This window comes from Trifolium pratense, linkage group LG3, assembly GCF_020283565.1.
Source record: "Trifolium pratense cultivar HEN17-A07 linkage group LG3, ARS_RC_1.1, whole genome shotgun sequence".
Lineage (NCBI taxonomy): Eukaryota > Viridiplantae > Streptophyta > Magnoliopsida > Fabales > Fabaceae > Trifolium > Trifolium pratense.
Genome location: NC_060061.1, coordinates 3,569,391 through 3,583,545, shown reverse-complemented (window position 1 = coordinate 3,583,545; position 14,155 = coordinate 3,569,391). Strand labels below are relative to the sequence as shown.

General features: G+C 33.1%; 4 protein-coding genes and 1 non-coding gene across 5 annotated transcripts; 2 read left to right on the top strand and 3 right to left on the bottom strand.

The window, feature by feature from the left end:
* The first annotated feature begins 651 nt into the window (after positions 1-651).
* LOC123914358 (dynein light chain LC6, flagellar outer arm-like) lies at positions 652-2,949 on the top strand. The gene is made up of 2 exons (XM_045965478.1): positions 652-1,227; positions 2,566-2,949. The coding sequence occupies exons 1-2, from the start codon at positions 1,018-1,020 to the stop codon at positions 2,722-2,724; spliced, it is 369 nt and encodes a 122-aa protein (XP_045821434.1). The 5' UTR covers positions 652-1,017; the 3' UTR covers positions 2,725-2,949.
* A 135-nt stretch (positions 2,950-3,084) lies between these two features.
* Positions 3,085-4,621, top strand: LOC123914357 (F-box protein SKIP28). Its single transcript, XM_045965477.1, has 2 exons — positions 3,085-3,634; positions 3,827-4,621. The coding sequence occupies exons 1-2, from the start codon at positions 3,308-3,310 to the stop codon at positions 4,499-4,501; spliced, it is 1,002 nt and encodes a 333-aa protein (XP_045821433.1). The 5' UTR covers positions 3,085-3,307; the 3' UTR covers positions 4,502-4,621.
* A 946-nt stretch (positions 4,622-5,567) lies between these two features.
* Positions 5,568-8,781, bottom strand: LOC123914355 (plant UBX domain-containing protein 2). The gene is made up of 3 exons (XM_045965476.1): positions 7,661-8,781; positions 6,223-6,501; positions 5,568-5,988 (listed from the first exon to the last, which is right to left on the bottom strand). Exons 1-3 carry the CDS (start codon positions 8,549-8,551, stop codon positions 5,749-5,751), a joined length of 1,410 nt encoding a protein of 469 aa, XP_045821432.1. The 5' UTR covers positions 8,552-8,781; the 3' UTR covers positions 5,568-5,748.
* A 1,044-nt stretch (positions 8,782-9,825) lies between these two features.
* TRNAL-CAA lies at positions 9,826-9,909 on the bottom strand. Its single transcript has one exon. It is a non-coding gene; the product is annotated as a tRNA-Leu (tRNA).
* A 3,231-nt stretch (positions 9,910-13,140) lies between these two features.
* LOC123915833 lies at positions 13,141-13,847 on the bottom strand. Its single transcript, XM_045967089.1, has one exon. The coding sequence runs from the start codon at positions 13,714-13,716 to the stop codon at positions 13,324-13,326; it is 393 nt and encodes a 130-aa protein (XP_045823045.1). The 5' UTR covers positions 13,717-13,847; the 3' UTR covers positions 13,141-13,323.
* Positions 13,848-14,155: the final 308 nt, after the last annotated feature.

Genomic DNA, 14,155 nt, shown 5'->3' with positions numbered 1-14,155 from the left:
CATGTTAGTTAGATAATCATGTTTTACCTTAATTAGCAGGTTTTGTCCATATGTTTGCTAGAAACATGATTACATAAGTGAAAATCATTCATATTGCTGGACATTTGTGTAAAGGTAAATTGGGAAAAATTAAATCAATTAAATTATAAATGTAAAATCAATGGTAGCATTTTTGCTAACACTAAAAAATATCAAAATCAAATTTTATACTAGTAGTGTATAAAATCACTTTTGTGAGGCAAGATTCTAAATATAAATATGCACTTAACTGTTGACTTAATTTTGAGGGTGAGTTTTTTTTTTTTCTAACTCCAATATCTATTTTACTGACCGCCTAATCTGATATGAGAGTCAACTATGATTTCGTTTAATTTGTCAAATATAACATTTTAATTTTTTTATTGGTGACTAATCCTGATTTGAAACTTCAGCCTAATTTTCTCCGAATACAAAAAGAGTTATAGATTGAATCTCTAATAAGTAATAACTTACTCCCTCCGTCCCAAAATATAAGGGAAAATTGGTCAACCAAAGTTGATGTATCTAGTCCAAATTTTTAACCAAATACATCAACTTTCTTTGACCAATTTTCCCTTATATTTTGGGACAGAGTAGTATTTAAGAAAGACAAATCTGTTACCAAATCACAGAACATTTTTATGAAGTAAAACAAAAACACATGAATGCATTAAAAGAAACAACTAAACTCAAAAACCAATACCAAATCTAAGTCACTATACATCGATCTCATTCATTCATTCATCTTCATGTTACTATTCTCTTCTACTCTCTCTCTCTGTTCTTTTTCTTTTGTTCTTTTGGGCCCTTTCCTTTTCCGTAGGCAATGGATCATAAAAGATGTTTGCCATTGCTTTAAAAAAAGCACATTAATTAATCTTAAAAACCTTGTCACATTGCAACCAATACAAGAACAAAGAAAAATGGTACCATTCCATTGAGTTATTAGAACTTGGAAGAGAAAACAAAAGAACATAAACATAAGCATCATTAACATATATGGAAGAAGGTGCAGAGAAAGAGTTAGAGAACAAGAAAACTATAGAACAACAAGAACAGCAACAACACTTCAACAATAACGTTAAGGTTAGAGCTTGTGACATGCCACTCAATTTGCAGAATCATGCTTTTCGTTGTGCATTTGATCTCTTGGATTCTATGCCATCAAAGAATCGTGATACTAAACGTCTTGCTCTTACCCTTAAGAAGGTTATCCCTTTTTCTTCAATTTCTGTATGGTTTTATTAATTTTTACTAAGATCTGTTTCTGGGTTTTGATTTTCTTTGTCACTTGGTGAGGTTTGAATGGAAAAGTTTTAAGCTTTGTGTCAAAATGTAACAAACTTGATATTCTTTCTCAATTTAGTCTTCTTTAGTTAGTTTGTTTGTTGAACAATGTAGCTTGCACAATCAATGTTTTTAGGAATTAGGATCACAAGACATGTATCTATCTCTATGCTTATGTTTGGTATCACCGGGTATGCCAGAATCAGGGTGATCCACTGTGATTTTTCAAAAGCTATAGAGTATAGCTTATGTGAAATCACAGTGAAGCACCGTAATTTTTGCGTCTCCACCTATATCTTTGGTTCTGCGGTTACGAAAAATTGACTATGACTGAATTGATTTTATAAAAATGATTTTGGTTGAAATTGAACATTAGTAAATATGTTTGTATATTTGTGAAAAAAAAAATGATTTTTTTCAATTTACGCTTAGTTAGGTTGGATTACCTTTGTTTTTGTGTATGTGTGTGTGTATTGGCTGCCACTTTTAACAAATTTCTAAATTGATTCTATGTTAACTCAGAAGCTAGATATCTTAGCTTTTAGGTATAATTGATTTTGAGGTTGAAAATTAAGCATAACATATTTGTGGTCAAATCTCATTTGACTAATCAGAAGTGATTCTAGGATGTCCAAACATGGAGCCAAACATAAACTTACTATCACAATTGGGGTGGAATTGTGGTCATAGAGACATCAAAAAGTCTAAATTGCAACTGCATGCCTTTATTTTTCTTAGTGGTTGATTAAATTTTCTTTTAGCTAATGTTCATATGATCTCAAGAAATATTGCTTTAACATTGCTGAACTGTTATCTGCAAAACCTTTTCTTAGTATCACTGAAACTGGTGCTTGATTTTTTCTTTACACTACACTTTCTATAGCTATATATAATATGGACTTATGCATGTGACCATTGAGTATGGCCAAAACAAGAAAAGTATGGCTATAGTTTTGTTTGTTGTATTTATTAATGAACATATTTGGCTTGGTGTAGAAGTTATTTGTGACATAAAAAAGTTAGATTAGATGGTCCCTCATTTCATTGATGTTTTCAGGTATTGGTAAATGATATTAAAGTTGTAATCTTGAATTTTCTAATTATGTCATATCCTGAGTGTGATTTTGTTAGGTGTAACTTTATCTTGTTCCTATACCAAGATTACAATATTTTAACAAGTGAATTAGAACTTTGATTATTATTATTATTATTATTATTATTGTATTGCCTGCTAAATTTGGGAATACTTTGTTATTACAGGAATTTGACTCTACCTATGGTCCAGCTTGGCACTGCATTGTAGGTACTAGCTTTGGTTCCTATGTCACTCATTCTGTTGGTGGTTTCTTGTATTTTTCCATTAACAAAGTTCATATCCTTCTCTTCAAGACTGCTGTTGAACCATTACATCATTCATAACTTCAACCACATATGTTAGAGCTATTTGTTGCAAATTAATGATTGATGCACTATTGCACTTCAATATGGATATTTAGTACTTAGGAGAGCATTTGAGTCTGTAATTTGTTGTAACAAGCTACAAAGATATTATTCACTTAGGGGATGAATGTATTGGATTGAGATTTCAATGAATTTTAAAAGACTTTTTTATGCCGACTAATAGAATTCAAAATTGGTTGCTTATTTTTCTCCTAATCCTATTGGATAGGAGGAGAAAGACAAAAGTGTAACATGTCTCATATATATTACGTGCATTAACCTCAACCATATATTTATGTAGCTGTATTAACGTGTCACACTAATATAACACTATGTGTGTCCCTCATCAACTCAACTCAGATCCTATATTCCTATCTTCAAAAAAAATTATGATAAAATCACTTCTCAGCCACGTATATACAGATGCAAAATCCAAGTTTAGCTCCTTAATTCTTCTTGTAACAATATATTAATACATGATTGGGTTGTTTTGCATTTTGAGTATAACAAAAAGTGATAGAATCAAATTTAGAAGAGTCTTCCAAAGCTTCTTTTATCTGATATGAGCATCACAGTTATGGAAGCAGAAGAACAAGAGGGTCATCCTCACATGGCCATGTTTATGGTATTAGGACACCTTCCATTGTATGAGATTTTAACCATGTCTAATGTTTGCAAATCACTATTAGATGAAATCAATAGTGATGTATTGCTATGGCATCGTCTTATTGTTGAATCCCCTCTCAATTCAAGACTCACTGATGAGACTCTATTGAAAATCACATCCAAGGCTAATGGTAGGCTTAAAACACTTGCTCTTATGAATTGCATCCACATCACTGATCAAGGACTCCTAAGAGTTGTAGAACAAAATCCTTACATTAAAGAGGTAACAATATGATCCAAACCCATGTTTTTTATTTCTATTTTGAGTGAAATTATGATGTTAGTTTTAGCTGATTAGCAATTATAATGTTATTAGTTAGTATTCCATTAAGTTGTTGAAATTAGGATGTTAGTACTTAGTAGGATATATTATAGAGGTGTTGTCTCATTTCTGGTTTAACTTGATCATGTGTAGCTTCATATACCAGCATGCACTAGCATAACTCCTGAAGGAATCCTAAAAGTTGTGGAAGCATTGTGCGAAAGAAGCAATTGCTTAACCAACTTGAGTATAAACGGCATCTACAACATACAAAAAGAGCATTATCACATGCTTGCCTTGAACCTCAGAAAAAACCTCACATTAGAATATGAGCAAACGCCGCCGCCTTTTTATCATCACATACAATTCGAGCATAATGTCCTTGCATCGAATCTCAGATTAGACTACGAGGAGAAAATGCAGCAGCCTGTCTACTATCACAAACGCGGTAGCGTTTCATCATTCAAACAAGGAGAAAACAGGCGGATTATTGATTTGGAGATATGTCCCAAGTGCGTTGAGGTGAGGATGGTATATGATTGCCCAAAAGTGGACTGCTGCAAGAGGAAGGAATGTAGAGGATGCATATTTTGTATTCCGAGGTGCGAAAACTGTGGTGGATGTGTTGGATCGGACGAACCTGAAGAGGGTGCCTGTGGAGATATCTTGTGCCTTGAGTGTTGGTTGCAGGTTCCTAAGTGCAATTTCTGTAACAAGCCATATTGTATGCAGCACACAGATTGGTGGTGTACTTCTACAGATTCTTCATTGCTCTGCAGAGTTTGTGATGAAAATTCTCATGGATATACATACACTGATGTTCTATAAAGAAAACTCACTCATGATGGTTAAGCTTGCATTATTATATGCCTAGTCATTGTGAGCTACCATAATTTGTATGAAGTTTTTAGTTACAGAAATTATTGTTGATTATGGTATTTGCATTCATGAATTTACTTAGTCTGATAGTTTGAATTATATATGAAGTGTGTTTGGTTCTCTCAGTGACAAAAATGTATGTACCAATGGCAATTCCAGGATGTTTATTAAAAGTAAATCAATTAAAATCAAATAAATCTGAAATAGCCCTCAACCTTAATGTAAGTTACATCAAGAAAATCAAACAAATGCACTAAATTTCAGCAAAAGGATGCTAAAATCTAAAGTAAACCTTGCAGAAGGACTGTTGGGACATTAAGCTAACTAAGAGGCTAAAAGAAAGACTAAATATAAGGAATTTTGAGGGGGAAAAAATGATTCATGAAAAGAATGAAGAATAATTTACTTTATATACCGACAATCTAGCTCTATAATATTATCAATTGATGATCATCTATGCATCTGTCTTGTCAAGACATATCCTGCTACAGCAAATAGCATAGTATTCAACTTCACAAGTAGAACAACAAGAAATGAACATTCAAGAATTATATCATAGCCTTGACTAACCCAATTGACAATAATTTTCACTTTTGGCTTCCTCAAATGAGGATAAGTAGTCCACGAAAATTTCTATAAGAAAATGTTAAAAGTAAAGTTCTAGCTTTTTCTCAATATAAGAATGAAAAGGAGCAACGTGGTTTAACTCAGCCACATGACTCCACTCATGCTTAAAAAGGTTGAGTCTCTTCCCTGTTAAAAACCTTAGTTTCAACCGTGGTGAGATAGAGTTGAACCTGAGCTAGGCTTGCTGCATTCAACCGTCTTTCCTGAGCTTGGATTTTAAAGGACTTCTTATAGTGATAGTTGGGAATATAAATACTAGCTTACAATTAAAAAGTAGAAATATGGATGGAACTTAAAACAGCAAAAGACTCGTAATTTCTGCCGCTTAGACAGGTAGAACATATACTGCCTCATGAATGTAGGTTGGAATTGCATGCTTTTCATCATATACTTTCACAATTGCATGATTCATTTGTTTAACATGTATCTGACTATATAACAATGTTTGTCACATTTGTGAATGAAAATGAGTAGCATAAAAAATATCTATATCCCCACCAATAAAGGGGAAAAAAGATAATTGTGAAAGTAAGGAAAGAAATCAATATAGTTCATACAGAGCCAAATGCTTAACCATTTACAAGTGGTTCGCTGATTTCAAGTAATTCATTTTTGAGACCGGTGAAAACAACAGAATCTGTTTCTAGAGGCTTGAACTTGATTAGAGCAGAAGGTACCAGGTCTTCTTCCTCTATAGTTTTAGCTTTTTGCCCTGCTTTTGGAAAACATGGGATAACTCGCCGTTGAACAACGACAGGATGCATTAGCTCAAATTCCAAATTTGGTTCTTTTATAGAGGAACTGACAAACTGCATGAAAAACAAGAATGGTGCTGAGTTGTTGACTCAATAAACAGCAAGACAATAACACTTTGAATATGAATAACAAACAAATGTTCCAATCCATTCAAAATGTGATACATGACACACACACACATTTATATATATCCAAATGTAAATTTTTATTTGGGAACTTTAATGTCACAACGATTAATTTCCACAATTGAAAAGTATTGAGTTAAAATCAAATAGCAAATGACAAACCTCATAGAGAGCAGAAGTTGGTTCCCATGGAGCAAATACACCTTGAAGTACAGCTGCATCTGGAAACTGAATCCTAATAATAGTTCTTGTGTATCTCTTCTTTGCAGCTTTAGCTTGCTTTTCTCTAAGTGACTTGGGGATTAAAAGCTGAGACTCTTCAAACTTTTTTTTCCTTAGTTCAGCTTCTCTTCTCACCTCTTCAGCTGAACGTTTGTAGAAGGAATCCGGTAGCTCAATTTTAGCTGCAACACTTTCAGCAACAGCAAAGAAGACCTTCACCTGTAAGAGGCATTTTTAAATCAGAAAAGATAGGCATAATCCAAAGTAGTTGGTTTCTTATTTAGAAAAGTACTCAAGTGCCAAACTATCAAGAAAGCCAATAACATGCATTCTTTGCAGTATAATAACTAGAGTATTTAACTAAAATACTCATTTCATCAAACTAACGATTTTTCATAGTCATATGGTCACAGTCACAAACTGCTTCTGCGGCTGATCTATATACGACATCCATTAACAAATTACACCCTTGTTTGAATATAGGTTTTATCTGTGTTTTCTACTTTTATGCAAGATATTTTTCATTGTACTGGGATGAATAGCACTACAATAGCTTCTACAACTTAGTAGTTTTCCTTAAACCTTTTCTGTTTGTGGAACTAGCAAGAAGTTTTTAATAAGATTCTATCTTTAACCTTGCATCACACACAAATTTACAGCAACATAATGCTATCCCTGGTTATCAACCCTTAAAAAAAAGTGTGACAAAGTCTATCAATAATTTTCAGTCTGTCTATACCCTACACAATAACTTCCCAAAAGAACCCACAGTTTACTTTTCCCCTTTGCTTATACACCCAAATTTAAACGAAATATTCAAGCCCTGGTCTCCAAGTCCAACTATGCAAGTGTAGTGACCACGTCCGTTACAAATTTTCAGTATGTCTATACAAAAGACTTTGCACTTTACTTTTCAATTTTAATTCTACATCCAAAACACAAAACCAAGATATAAGAATAACAAATATATTTTTAAGGCTTCACACTTAATATAATAATAAAACTACAGTTAACACTAAACCCAATTGGATTGATCGGCTAATAGCATTCCATGCTCTGCATCATTTTCAAATCTCTGCTGTTCAGGTAGCAGACATCTTTTATGTGCATTATTTTGTTATCCATTCCATGCTACTCATATTCAAACCATCATACAATACCATTCGATTTTCAAAAATTTAGTTACTTCTTTTACAAGTAGTGTTTGCAGCTAGAATATGAATTCCAAAAACACATAAATTTCCTATTCAGCAAACAAAACACAGTAAAATACTCAAATGCATACAAGAGACACACTATTAAAAGCAAATAATCAGATCATATAAACTTCATTTCTCTATAGCCCTCTATCATATAGTATCATCAAAAGGACTTTTACCTGTCTGTCAATCTTTTTTGGTTCAGCAGGTTCGGCCTCGACTACTTTCTCAGCAGAAGCTGTAGACACCAAATTGTCCCTCTTTGGAGGATCTTGTACCAGTTGTGGTTCCAACAACACAATTGCTTTCTTAATCAATTTAATTTTCTCCTCTGTAGGAACCTCCATCACTGCCCATGTCTCTCCATTCTCCTCCCTAAGTTCAAACCCTAAAATGCTAAGCAATTCAATCCCACCATTAACATCAGCAACAGCTTCTTTAATTTTTGGATTACTCAACCTAATTTTCCTAAACTTAACATTCTCAGGTTCCTTAACAATATTCCTCAACAATTTCAGAACAATATCAACTGACCCAACAGATGGATTCCCTGAAACATAAGTACCAATACAAATCTCCAATTCAGTATCAGACTCAACAATTTCTTCACTCTTTGAAACAAATTTTTCATCATTATCAACACGCTCATTTGAGTTACTCAAACAACTTTCGACGTGTTCAGAAACTTCGTCTTCGGATCGAAAAGGTGTTTTACAAATGGGGCATTCATATACATTAAGTGAATACCCATTTTTAGATCTCTGAGATGAAGTGACCAAAGCATCAAATGGGTCAAACCCATCTCCAGTTTTACGAGGCTTATCGATTTTGGTAGGATTTGAAGCGATCGTTGAAGTGGGTTTAGGGTTAGGGTTTGGTTTGGGATTAGGATTCTGAGAGGGAGAAGGTGATGGGCGAGGGGTAGGAATGGAATTAACAGGTGTGGAAGAAGAAGAAGATGAAGAAGAACCCAAGACTCTACCTTGGCCCTTGAATTTGCCAGAGGAAGATGAAGATGAAGAAGTTACTTTCTTCATGAACCCTTTAAACTTGTCTTTTACGTCGTCCATTTTCGTCTACGATCTTAAAAAACTCAAATTTGATGGAGAAAAAAATAGATCCGAAATGAATCTTGGATTATGGGGTTGAAGTGATTGATGAATCTTGGATTAGGGTTAATATAAAAGATCGATCTTTGTGATTATCGTAAAGAATGTACTTGGGGGATAAGAAACAAATAAGAGATTGGAAAAGCATGGAAATAGAATCAAGAACAAGAAACAAAAAGGGTTGACTTGACTTCACAAAAAATTCACCTTTGTTGTAAGGAAAATATGTGTCCAATAAGGTTATGCCACTTCATCAACTCTGATTTTTTGTCCGATTCAGCATTTAGGATAATCGTGTTCATTAAGTCGAGATTTATTTTAAGTTTTGGATTTTTTTAATTTAAAAATTGATGTTTTGTATAAATATTTAATCGTTTGATCTCGATTTAAAGGTCATAGCTGTCAGTTCCCGTGAGCTTAGACCGAATTGACAGGGACACCGCATATATATTATGCAGGATTCGAATTTCAGACACTTCAATTATTCACTTTTAAATTGAATTTTTTAGTTATTAAACAATCGGAAAAATAAAATCATAGTTGTCATGAATGCAGCAAAAATCCATCGGTCATTAATTCAATTTGTTTTTTATTTTACATTGAAAAATTGAACTTGTTACTTTAGAATGTATACACACTATACTTTAGTTATTAGTATTACTAGCGTTTGAATAACATGATAAATATTAATTGCGACCTCTGAGATTGTGGTTACACAAGTTGAAATAAGGATGAAAGGAAAAACCCTATGCAACGTTCTTTAGCATTTGTATATTTCTAATATCTACTCTTAGTTCATTGAGTGTCATCCGGGGTAAAACTTACATAAATTTTACTTAATAAGAGGACAAATGTTGAAAATAGAGCGTTAAAATTAATGTTGTTGATAATTTTTAGTGGAATGAAAAATTGTTAAGATGATACCAACAGAAATTGAATCTAATGAATTACGTCAATATCTCTTGTATTTTACCGTATTTTGGAAATTGGGTGAATTTCAAACGAATTTAGAATTTGAGAAAAATTTAGACATAACACATATGTTTTAGTATCTGTGTTTGATCGAAAATAGAATCGTATTTCAGTTAAAATTAAATTAAATAAATTTAAAAGACATGTTATGGACAATAAGTAATATGAAATTATTCAGCAAAAAAAAAAAGTAATATGAAATTATATGTCGAATGAATACAATAGTTTTCATTGATAACATATTATTTTTTAATAAAAAAAAATGTCAGAAGTGGGATTTGAACCCACGCCCTCTTTCAAAGACCAGAACTTGAGTCTGGCGCCTTAGACCACTCGGCCATCCTGACTAGTTGTTATTAATATTGATATTACACAAGTAACCATTAAGGGAAAAGCGTAAGAAATTGCTATGCAACTCTTTACCTTTAAGAGAATCAAGAATTCTGATGAGACAAAAATTGACTCATATAGTTCAAGGCATGTTATGGATAATATGTGTAACGAATTGAGTTTGAAAGGTTATAATCTTGCGGTTGCAGAAAAAATGACTCATATTTAGTTGACATGTGTCTGCATAGAACCACCGCCTGGTGAATGTATGTGCATTCTACGATTCTTCGTGAACACCATCGCCGTCAATTTTCTGTTCCAATTGACTTTGTTTTATGAGTTCTTTATCCATTTATTCGCTCAAAGATGAGTTCTTGAAGCATAGTAATAAATCAGAGAGCGCAAAAAAAAAATGAGCTGAATTTTGATTTTATTCTAATGAGCAGTCACAACCTAATATACAATATAAATAACAATATTTTGTCATTTTTTAAACACTTAAGGTCCGTTTGCATTGCGAAAATATTTTCTATTATGATTTCTTAAATTTGAGTTCATTTGTTCATTTTAACTTGCTAACAAAGAGATAATAGATACAATGAACAATTGTGTATATTTTTTAGAAACAATGAAAATCCCGAAAATTTGTTTTCGTTGTTTAAAAAAATGTAACATTTCTAACAAAAAAGTAATATTTTTCGAAAATTTCTAACAAAATTTGTTTTCGTTGTTTAAAAAAATGTAATGAACTAGTTCGTTAGATCACAATGCAACATGAGACTCATTCAGTGAGTGCATGGTGTTATATTATAGGTACCATTTCCATGTCATCACAAGCATGAAATGAATACGATCATTCAATTAGAATTCAACATGGGGCTCATTCATTTAGTGTATGATCATATAGGTACCCTTGCTATCACAAGAATGAAATGAATAAAAAAAAAAACACAATTGCAAACCATGCTCTTACAAATATAACTTAAATAATGTCCAATGTAGTTTATAATCAAGCTCTTAATATAAAAAATTTCTTTTTAGTTTCTTCCTTACCCTTTTAATAAGTAGAGAGATGATGCAGCACCTATTAAGTACTCGCATTTTTTTAGTAAAAAAAAATAATTCAATCGAGGAACATGTGGGACACACAAGGTGAGTTCTCCTCACCCAACTGAATTTTTTTCACATGCATGAGTCGGAGATCAGACCACTGATCACATACTTAAGGGGACCAAAACTCTTACCACTTGAACCAATTTATTATTGGTAAAAGTACTCAATTTTATTTATCTCTATAGGAGTATCTAATAGGTATGGGTCTTACCAAACAGACCCTAACTGCCTTGCCAAAGGAGAGTGAGGAATACATTTTTCGTGCACAATCTATGAATGTTTGATATCTATTAAATTTATTAGTCAATATTTGCAGGTTTGCTCAAAAATTGGTACCAGCGCATGCAGATGAAAGGTTGTTGACAAATGTAGTTGTATAGCTCAGAGCATTACATTTAAATATAGTGGCCAATGCTTGATTTCTGATTCAAAAGGAGTTCTAAATTGTATTGAACACTTTGATTATATGAACCTGTTGCTAATTCTTTTCAGATTTTATCATGAATAACCGCCAAGTACTTGTTTTGTTTATGTAAGACATAAAACTACCGTATGGTTATAATCCTATATTTTCTTTCAAGTCTTCCCATGAATTTTAGTCTGAAACTAATGCATCAGCAGCTGTGTTGCAAACTTGCTTAATCAACTAAATTTTATTGCCTAAGTCAGTTTCCTATCTTGGGATATATTGTTTGATTTTCGTTCATAAATTATGCATACAGGAAGTGACCTACATCATTGAACTTTTCAATATTTGATTGAATTCCGGGGAAATATCGCTCTTTGTTTGTCGGATTCTGCACTATGCCCACAGTTAGTGTGTTGTACTCCATCAAGAATCTAGAGTGACCAGAAATAAGTATACTCAAAAGAGAAAAAGGTGCATAGAAGAAATAATGTAATGGTAGGATACTAGCTTGCCAAGAACCAAAGGTAAAACACAGAGCATTCCAAACAAATAAAAGCACAAAGCAATCGACAAGAACAAAAACTAAAAGATTCTTCTACTTGCCTTGCCTCACTCTTCAAGCATTGAATATGGCTGGATGTAAGCTTGTACATAAAGAAAAGTGGGAGGGAAATTCAAATAACTAGTTAACCACACAATGAAACCAAGACAACCCAATCTCTAGAAGTACAAGAAAATCATAATAGATTTCCTAAAACTCCAAATTGAATCGACTCGACCATCCAGAGAAACCAGAACTATAATCCAAAGATTTGCTAACTGAGAAAGATAATCATATGATTGAACTTCTAGAGTATGAGACACAAGAACTAGCAGAGTAAAAAACTAAAAGCAAATAAGCAATACTTGAATGGGGCTATATTTAATTAGCATATATCTATCACTAAAATTGAAATTTGTTTTGAATAGAATTAGACTTATAATGAAATGATGATCATATATATTCAAATAGCTAGTATAGCTAATGAGTGCCATAAAGTAGACAAATCCCTAAATTATGTAAAAAAATAACCATTAGGCTTCTCTCTGTTTTAGTTATCATGATCTAATAAATAACAGAATCAGCCCTAATTTTAAGTGCAAGTGTTTGCTAAAAATAATTTTAATTAACAAATAAGTCTGGAAATCTGAAATTATCAGCTTATCATGTCAATCAGGTTTCAATTGAATTAACCATTCTTTTGTAAGCTCTCGCAATTAGAACTCAATCAGGGCATTCACCTAAGCACATTCACCGAAGCACAAACTCAATCAGGGCATTCAACTAATAAGCACAATCAGGGCATTCAACCAAGCACATTCACTGAATTGACACCAAAAAAGGACAACGATATAACTTGAAAAAATATATAATTCAATGTAATTATAAGTGTCGACTTCAAAGCATTCGCATTGTAAAGGAAACATTAACAAGTTAATCACAATTCCTCAAACACACAAAAATATGCAAATCCGGTGAGAAACAACCACCACGGTAAATCATCTTGTTAAGCAAAGCAAGCTATTGAGTTAACACTTAACAATCATATATATTCCTACTATATAAGGAAGCAACGAATAACATGAAATTTGATACCGAACCATAACCATTGCAACAATGAGAAAATCCCTAAAACGAACCCTAATTCTGAAATCAAAGTTGCGCAAGTTCAAAACAAGACAGAAATTACAATATAATAATATACGATTAACCAAATAATCGTCTCATAATCGTTCAAACAAACATAGATCTACATGGATATAAATTGTTAATTATGGCTTACTAACATCATCATAACAATAACAAAAACTGCGATGAACACAAATTCAACAGACTTATATCTTGAAACAAAAAACAGAAATCAGCAATTCATTCAGTCCTCTTGAGACGTTCAAGACGCTGATTCAGATGATCGATCTTAACAACGAGATTTGTAACGGAATAAAGAAGCCAGTAAAAAAGAAGCGCAGAAGCGATGAGAAGCGCGTTACGCTGACTCTTCATGATTGATTTCTGGTGACGAAGATGTTCCGTAGGAGTGCATGAATCACCTTCACAGCTAGGTCGAGTTTCGTATTTCCAGTAAATGTCCATGAGAAGAAAGAGACAAAACGGAACAACAGATAGAAATGGTTTGAGAAGATTCTTGGTAACAGCGACGAGTCCCTTACGGAGAGCGTCGAGGCCAGGGATTGTGAGAAGAAGGACCATTATTGCTTCTGCTGCTGCGGCGTAACCTAGCACTACCCATTCCAACGCCATTGATTCAGATCTCGGTGCTTTGTTTTCTTCGGTAACAATTCAAAGGGAGTTAGTTACTTATTATTATTACTTTCCTCTCTTCTTTTTTTTTTTTTTTCTCTCTCTCTCTCTCTTGTTTTCGTTGTGACACGCAAGTGAAAGTGATTTTTGTATTTATAGTGTATCGGTTTTGTATTTTTAGAGCCAAGCAAATGCGTGCTTGAGTGACACGTGATGTACACGTGACAAAACCTCGTTTCTTAGCCAGGTAAACTACTTCAGCAGATCTAGATTTCTTGGGCTCAAATTTGATCTCTGAAGGCCCATATTTTACTAGTGTGACGGTGACGCTCCATGTTTTTTATTCTTTCTGCACCCCCCATATCTTCTCACGTGTTCTATAAAATTATCAAGATTACTCCGCTCACATATTGACTTGAGAATAGATTTCGCACTTTAA

Excerpts from the sequence above, each read along its gene's own strand:
- LOC123914358 (XM_045965478.1), top strand. The coding sequence starts at position 1,018 with ATGGAAGAAGGTGCAGAGAAAGAGTTAGAGAACAAGAAAACTATAGAA. Across the intron at positions 1,228-2,565 it reads TTGCTCTTACCCTTAAGAAG|GAATTTGACTCTACCTATGG; the intron begins GTTATCCCTTTT and ends TTGTTATTACAG.
- LOC123914357 (XM_045965477.1), top strand. The coding sequence starts at position 3,308 with ATGAGCATCACAGTTATGGAAGCAGAAGAACAAGAGGGTCATCCTCAC. Across the intron at positions 3,635-3,826 it reads AAAATCCTTACATTAAAGAG|CTTCATATACCAGCATGCAC; the intron begins GTAACAATATGA and ends GATCATGTGTAG.
- LOC123914355 (XM_045965476.1), bottom strand. The coding sequence starts at position 8,551 with ATGGACGACGTAAAAGACAAGTTTAAAGGGTTCATGAAGAAAGTAACT. Across the intron at positions 6,502-7,660 it reads CAAAAAAGATTGACAGACAG|GTGAAGGTCTTCTTTGCTGT; the intron begins GTAAAAGTCCTT and ends TGCCTCTTACAG. Across the intron at positions 5,989-6,222 it reads CAACTTCTGCTCTCTATGAG|TTTGTCAGTTCCTCTATAAA; the intron begins GTTTGTCATTTG and ends TTTTTCATGCAG.
- LOC123915833 (XM_045967089.1), bottom strand. The coding sequence starts at position 13,716 with ATGGCGTTGGAATGGGTAGTGCTAGGTTACGCCGCAGCAGCAGAAGCA.